The 8559-nt window shown below is 37.2% G+C and overlaps 1 protein-coding gene across 1 annotated transcript in view; it reads right to left on the bottom strand.

The window, feature by feature from the left end:
• The window catches only part of LOC107660499 (RNA-binding protein Musashi homolog 1-like), a 48481-nt gene that overhangs the window by 38967 nt on the left and 955 nt on the right, over positions 1-8559 (bottom strand). Inside the window, exons 2-5 of the mRNA XM_016449852.1 lie at positions 8295-8495; positions 7718-7758; positions 7025-7106; positions 6838-6922 (exon numbers count right to left, since the gene is read on the bottom strand). Of these exons, the coding sequence (XP_016305338.1) occupies positions 6838-6922; positions 7025-7106; positions 7718-7758; positions 8295-8495 (409 nt within the window). The remainder of the gene's footprint in view (positions 1-6837; positions 6923-7024; positions 7107-7717; positions 7759-8294; positions 8496-8559) is intronic.

Raw genomic sequence — 8559 nt, 5'->3', positions numbered from 1 at the left:
TGTGTGTGTGTGTGTGTGTGTGTGTGTGTGTGTGTGTGTGTGTGTGTGTTCGTGTGCTGACACTATGCAAAATCTCAGGAGAGGCTTTGGCTTCAGCCATGTAGCTACATCGGAAATGCCATCCAGTTTGTTTCCCTCAATCCGATTAGTTGCTTTGGCGATCCATACTAATTACGGACAGGGAATTCTCTCTCTCTCTCTCTCTCTCTCTCTCTCTCTCTCTCCCTCCATCCTGTGGCCCGCACCTCGTCATGCCGTCAGCATTTGAGAGCTAATCTCCAGAATCTGCCGCTAAACCGTCATACACACTCATACACGTCAATGACGCACTCAAGGCCTCTCATCCAAACCATGTCCTTGTGCCAGTTCTCCACGATGCACAACTCAAAACTGTCTCTGGCTTTGAATTACAAACTGAAAAACTTTTAAAAAGCTAAAATTGTCGGGAAAAAAAGCATATTATGTACAAGCATTCCATGTTAAAAGCAGAGTTAAATACATAAACACATCAATCCACGAGCTATAAAGAGACGTACGTTCTTTACTATGCTATCACTTTGTGTCTATTTCTATTAAAACAGCAGCTCATTTCTACCAAACACATGCCATTAAGAATAAATAATCATTGAGTCTAGCAGATCTGATCACTGTATGATCAATTTAGCTTGTAACTACATGAGCATATCAGAGCTGAATGTGCAATAAAACTGAAAAGGCAATTTCAGGAATGAATGAACAGTCAAATTGCTTATGCATTCGTTGCAAATTTGAATAAGCAAAACTGATGTGTTTATTAAGCAGCAGTTTTTAATCTCTGTTGCTACACGAATATGTTTAATTGAAGCACTTGTTCAAATATTGAGCCAAACTAACTTTATTAGACAGATGTGGGTCAAGACTTGTCAGCTACATATTTCACATTTGCACTTGCTCTGGTTTGATATTTGCCATATGTGACCCTGGACCACGAAACCAGTCATAAGGGTCAATTTCTCGAAATTGAGATTTATACCTCATCTGAAAGCTGAATACATAAGCTTGTTAGTACAGGACAATATTTGGCCGAGACACAACTATTTGAAAATCTGGAATCTGAGGGTGCAAAAAAAATCTAAATTCTGAGAAAATCGCCTTTAAAGTTGTCTAAATGAAGTCTTTAGCAATGTATATTACTAATCAGAAATTATGTTTTGATATATTTACGGTAGGAAATTTACAAAATATCTTAATGCAACACAATCTTTACTTAATATCCTAATGATTTTTGGCATAAATAAAAAATCGATAATTTTGACCCATACAATGTTTTTTTGGCTATTGCTAAAAATATACCCCAGCGACTTAAGACTGGTTTTGTGCTCCAGGGTCACATTTGTCTTTTTATATAGCATTGACCTTGTTTATATTTTTTAAACAAATGGAAGAAATGCATGCTTTTATTAGTAGTCTTTGCTAATGCATTACAAAATATAGCCCTTACTGTTAAACATAGCTGTCCTACACTGTTTATACTATAGACTCAGTAAACATCCACCTAGCAACCATCCAGAATAACTTGGAAACCAAGTCAAACATCCATATTGCTCAAGACTATGTACAACAATAGTGCCTTAACTCTATAAAGCCTATTGTATGATTCATATCTGATATGCAAATGTCTAGGGCATTTATCAACATAATTAAAATTTTGCTGAAAAACCTGTTGTTCACAATCTACTACATGCATTCTGTTGTCTGATTGAAAGTTTATACTTTTTTAGCCAGTAAAAGGCCTCTTAGTGTAATTGCATTGTATTGCATTATATGTTTAGAAACTACAGAGCTTTGATCATAAAGCTAAGCTTTTAAATATTATCTCACTAAGACATTTTATTGGGAGATATGGAGTGAAATGTGATATTTATATGCATTTTATGTCAGTCTGTTATACTGTTATAAAGATCTCACTGGTTTACATTAAAAGCTGAATTTCATCTTACTTTTTGGCCATATCAGCAACTGCACCAAATTACATATTTTTGCTCAATTTGGGACTCAGAATAAAATGTAGGTGTTTTTTTCCTCCATATTCTCACTATATCATGCTCTATGAGGCATAAAAGCTTGATGTATCAAATATGATATTCAACAAAAACCTTGCTTAGATTTTTTTAACGAGTTTGTCTAAAAGTTCAAAAAACTGTTCTTTTCAATTCCATTAGATTTTTTCTGACTATTATTCATATGTCAGGCTTTACAGGGTTAAGATACAGCCCTGAAAAAAATCACATTTCAAAATACTGAACATGCACACATTGTTTTAAATGAAACTCCCACATATTTTGCACATGGCAAAGGCATGGTATCCGATTGTTGGAGAAATGTACATTCTATCACTTCTGTTTGTAATTTAGCCTTATTTTTATGAGATTTGACAATATACAGTATGACCTCTCGTTTCCAGAGCTCAGACACCCCTCTACCAGCCTATCCTCTTTCACTCGTTCTTCTGAGAGCCGATAGCATGAAAAAACACTCTCAGCATGGCACATTCTTTCAGTTTTCAACACGGACCCTTTCATAATATCTTCTTTTCAGTTCCTCGCATGGATGGCAAATGCAAGAAATAGGAAAACACCCAGAAAAGGCTACAGAAGGGCTTTACTGTTACATGCAAAACTTTACAGTACCACATCAAATATCAAATAAAAGCACATACTGCCATCTGCGTTACAGACTGTAGAGTCTTTTGTGAATCCCCCCGCCCCCCCACGCAGCCTTTCAGACCCCACTGGAGTGACCTAATAACCCACAGCAACCCCCTCAGTGACCCCACCAAAACATTAACACAACAGAGCCTCAAATACCATAGGAAGAGGCCATTCAAACCCATCAATACACAATTAACACACTGATTAGCCTTTGCATCACAGCACAGAAAACAGAGCTTTACCTGTAATGAAGATTTATATCAACACTATCAGAATCAGGATGTTTTTATGTGACTCTGCTCACCAAAGCTGCATTTACTTCATAAAAAATACAATAATATTGTGAAATATTATTACAATTTCAAATAATTGTTTTCTATCATCATCATTCAGCATCATTACTCTTCAGTCTTCAGTGTCACATGATCCTTCAGAAATCTTTCTAATATGCTGATTTGCTGCTCGGGAAGCATTTTTATTATTATCAATGCTGAAAACAGTTGTGCTGCTTCATATTTTTGTAAAAACCTAAAGTTCATAACAACAGCATTTATTTGAAATATAAATATTTTGTACCACGATCCATACAAATGTCTTTATTGTCACTTTTGAAAATTTTAATGCATCTTTCCCAAAAAAATTATTCATTTATATAAAAAAGATCATACTGAGCCCCACCTTTTGAACAGTGTAAGTCTGCATAAAAATGTATCCAGTTGTTGTCTAACATACAAACAACTGCACAATTCACACCATAAAAGACCATATACTGTACATAAATAAGTATAATGTTTACTTCCTTAATAGACACATTATTGAAGAAAATGTCCTCATAAAAAAAAAAACATTACTATCTCAAAAAACAACCTTTTTCTAGTTATAATTTCTAAGCACTTTTTTTAATAAAATCAGTTTCCTAAAGGATAAATCCCGGCCCTACTTTTAAGATTCACTTATTAATACACCACATTCGAAAATAAAACAGATTGCGAACGATCTCGCATGGATGGCAAATGCAAGAAATAGGAAAACACCCAGAAAAGGCTACAGAAGGGCTTTACTGTTACATGCAAAACTTTACAGTACCACATCAAATATCAAATAAAAGCACATACTGCCATCTGCGTTACAGACTGTAGAGTCTTTTGTGAATCCCCCCGCCCCCCCACGCAGCCTTTCAGACCCCACTGGAGTGACCTAATAACCCACAGCAACCCCCTCAGTGACCCCACCAAAACATTAACACAACAGAGCCTCACATACCATAGGAAGAGGCCATTCAAACCCATCAATACACAATTAACACACTGATTAGCCTTTGCATCACAGCACAGAAAACAGAGCTTTACCTGTAATGAAGATTTATATCAACACTATCAGAATCAGGATGTTTTTATGTGACTCTGCTCACCAAAGCTGCATTTACTTCATAAAAAATACAATAATATTGTGAAATATTATTACAATTTCAAATAATTGTTTTCTATCATCATCATTCAGCATCATTACTCTTCAGTCTTCAGTGTCACATGATCCTTCAGAAATCTTTCTAATATGCTGATTTGCTGCTCGGGAAGCATTTTTATTATTATCAATGCTGAAAACAGTTGTGCTGCTTCATATTTTTGTAAAAACCTAAAGTTCATAACAACAGCATTTATTTGAAATATAAATATTTTGTACCACGATCCATACAAATGTCTTTATTGTCACTTTTGAAAATTTTAATGCATCTTTCCCAAAAAAATTATTCATTTATATAAAAAAGATCATACTGAGCCCCACCTTTTGAACAGTGTAAGTCTGCATAAAAATGTATCCAGTTGTTGTCTAACATACAAACAACTGCACAATTCACACCATAAAAGACCATATACTGTACATAAATAAGTATAATGTTTACTTCCTTAATAGACACATTATTGAAGAAAATGTCCTCATAAAAAAAAAAACATTACTATCTCAAAAAAAAACTTTTTTCTAGTTATAATTTCTAAGCACTTTTTTTAATAAAATCAGTTTCCTGAAGGATAAATCCCGGCCCTACTTTTAAGATTCACTTATTAATACACCACATTCAAAAATAAAACAGATTGCGAACGATCTGTCCTTCTTCCTTATGAATTAAAGTGAAAAATACTTATGATTTATGTTTGAATTACATAATCATTTCAAACTACATATGCTGCAACAATGATGCCATCCATTTTTCAAAACAGAAAATAAAGAGATTTTACATATGCATTATTCTACACATCAACATCAAGTGTTGTGCTTATCTTATGGAGGGTCATAGCGGTTAATAGGCGTGTTTAAGAGTGTGTGACACTCTCGGATATAACCAACAAAGTTGTTATAGAGATGACAGTCCCACATGGCGACCGAACACAAGAGACTGAAGTGTTGCCAGGATGAGTCTCTCTGCACAGCAGTAGTGTTTAAGTCACCATCAATACTTGTAAATACTCTTGGAAAAACATGCATCTAAACATGATTCGGCTAGCCTCATTCTTTAATGTGAAAGGACTAGGAACAGGCCACAACACAGCCCAAATTTGACAACAAATAAATACACACACACACAGCTCGTAAGGGGTTTTGTGGCATCTCTGTAGTAAAGCTCTGGCTGGTTTTGTCTGCTGACACACCCACACAGATCTGACAAAGGACCATCAGTGACGTCCCAGGACTCACATATTCAAACACGACCTGGGCGCTTATTCAAATACAGCTACTAGCAAGCACGCTACTCTGTGCAATGCGGTCAAAACTGGACAAAAAGTTCTGGAGCTCAACACGTATTAGGTTTCATAGATTACAGGCCGTTTTCATTTCCATTAAAATCCTCACAGTTTGGTAATTGTGTCAAATCAGTACTAAAGTATTCTGAAATATATGTTACCATATATTCAAACTATACCATGCCATTTACATCGGTCATTCTCAAATGGTGGGTTGCATCCAAAAATGAGTTACAAGTCTGTTCTGATCGGGTCACAGACATCAGGGATAAAACAAAGCGAAATGAATATAATACAATTCAATTATTTACCCATGCATATAGTCATAATAGCAAAATTTACTGTTTAAACAGAGGAGAAAAAGCTCTTTTGTATCTTTTGTTGTTGACGTCAAAGGTTGTGCATCCAAACAATCTTTACAGTACTACAAATTCACCTGTCACTAAGACTAATACTAATATTACATTTAGCAGAGTGTTTGTTTAGTGTGTTTGGCTGGTAAATCACTTCTGCTGTTGGTTATTACAAAATTGTCAATTTTCCTATTCATGTCTAGTATGTCATATTAATCATTTGCATACTGTTGGACCTGTGCATTTCATTTCATACATTTCAATGTTTAATTTAAGATTGTCAAATATGGCTTCAGAGGCAAAACCAGTTGGAAAAACATCATGCAAATTAAATTAGACTGTGACTAATATCTAAACCTTCTCAAATGTGACTACAGTAAATTATCGCACATCACAAGTGTGTGTCGGACAAAAACAGATTCTAATTCTTTAGTTTAGTAATTGTAATATCGAGGTATTTTGATAGAAACCATAATGGTGAATTGGTACTGCATGGTACTTCAAAGAATGCCATGGTATTAGCATAGTCATGGTATATATTTACAATAACAGCATGCTACTTTTTGAAAAATAATAATAAAACTAACTTCTCGGCCATTCACAGAGGTTCTTAGAGTGTATACACAAGACTTTTGCAGTGTTGATCGAATGCTAGAAGATTCTGAAAAGTTTGATTCTGCCCAGTTTCGCTCCCCTGGTTGACATGACGATGAAAAGTGCGAAAGAACGCTTTCATGTGGCGCGCTCTGCGCCAGACAAACCTGCTGGAACGGACCTAGCGCCTCGTGCATGTAGAGTTAAAATGATCTTAGGAAATGAAAACCACCGAGAAGCATTCGTCTGAATTAGGTGCTTACGGAATAAACTAAAGAATATGAAGCATCTGCTCCAAAAACATTGAATAACTGATGCAAGTTGGATGTAACACTGACCCTCATAGTGCATGCAGAACTAAATGTTTCTAGATTCTGTGCAATTATATGTGCATTTATATTAAACAAACAAATCACTGATATACAGAATAATAAAATGATCGAAAAAAAAACAACTCACTGTTTTTGAATCCAGCTCGTGTCTGTTTTGGGCCAAAACTTTATCCACACCGGTCTGGTCTACATAGGTGACAAATCCAAACCCCCTGCGCAAAAGCAGTGCATGCACAAACATTACGCGTAAGAATTAAGTTACAAACACACAAACAAACAAGTCAGCAGTAGATGTGCGCGCGCCTCCCCCTCACCTCGACCGCTTCGTAACCGGATCCCGCATCACCATACAATCCTTCACCTCGCCGAATTTACAAAAGTATTCATTCAGCCCTTCTGGAGAAAGAAAAGCACAATGCATTTATTTCATAACATCAGTTTAGTGACGCAAATCATGTTTGATGTACCTTAAACCAAACGTTTGCTGCTACTAGATCAGCATTGAGACTGCCCATCCACTTTGCATCTCAACAATAGTGCTCATTATAAAGCTCTGGTAAGCAATCTTATTATAATGTTCTAAGCTAAGCTGAGTATTTGAATAACAACACAGGCATGCAACCAGAGATTTTCCACACATGTATTCAACCACATCAGTGCCTCCGAGTCCTCACTAGCGCCCTTGCTTTCACCTCAAATCACCACGAGCTCACTCTCTCTCTCTATATATATATCGTCTGTAGCTTTCGTGGAAGTATTGAAAGAGACGTTTAATGATAAAACATGCCAAGTATCGATCTATAAATATTCACCTACGTAAAGAATATCTAACGCATTAGGCTCGCGCGTTGAATGCATGCATGATTTCACGGTGCACGAACTATTTGCTTTCTGTTTCAAACCAAACAAACATAGAAAGAAGAAATGCTCCTACGAGCTCATAGCAGCCCATGCATGAGACTTTTTGTGGAAGTAGCACGCAGGACAGAAGATCACGCGTGTCTCACCTTGTGTCGTCTGCCAGCTCAACCCGCCGATGAACATTTTGCTGAAAGGTGAAAAAGAAAGTCAGATCAGACACCTGAAAGTCTTCTGAAACGCTACCGATTACTGGTGCATGTGTAAATACAGTAATCAACACCCCAAAATCGTAATAAATCAAGTGGAAAAGTGAAATTCGGCCATGATGGATGGATGGGTGCCGTTATTTCCATTGAAAACGCAGAACTGATTCTTTCCTCTCCGTTAAAAAGTAACAAGTTCGATCATCCCCGTTTGAAAAAGCGAAATGGAATGTAATAATATAATGTGTTGGAAACAATATAACAGTTCCAAATGTAACAGATGGAAACAATGTAACAGCGCGCGTCCTGGTAAGAGGGAACATGGAAACAATGTAACAGTGAGGCTCCTGGCTGTTACATTGTTTCCATTTTCGCAAAGGAACCCGCGCTTGTGTCTTTTGTCTCCGGTGGTCTCTTTCCTCTTGGTCCCAGAATTCTCAGGTTTAAATGAACAGATTTATATATAGATATCCCGTTCGCGAGGAAAAGTCAAGCGGAGCGCGCAGGAAGGAAGCTTTACCAGGGGTCGTGCGGGGAGTCCTGCGTGGAGGAGGGCCCGTCTGGAGGAGGACGGGCCAAGCGTGGATTGCGCACACACGGAGACACCGCCTCCCGTTTGACTTTTCCCGGACTCTCGTAGTTTGCTCCGCCCCCTCTTTCTCCCCGGCCCCGCCCGCTTTCATGTGCTGTTGTACAGTAGCGGAGTCGAAACGTGGTCAGTCTGAAGAAAGAGAAAGACAGACAGACAGACAGACAGACAGATAGATAGACAGACAGACAGACAG

The sequence above is a fragment of the Sinocyclocheilus anshuiensis genome, unplaced genomic scaffold, assembly GCF_001515605.1.
Source record: "Sinocyclocheilus anshuiensis isolate Anshui unplaced genomic scaffold, SAMN03320099.WGS_v1.1 scaffold433, whole genome shotgun sequence".
In the NCBI taxonomy this organism is placed as follows: Eukaryota; Metazoa; Chordata; class Actinopteri; order Cypriniformes; family Cyprinidae; genus Sinocyclocheilus; species Sinocyclocheilus anshuiensis.
This window is presented reverse-complemented; position numbering and strand designations above follow the sequence as displayed.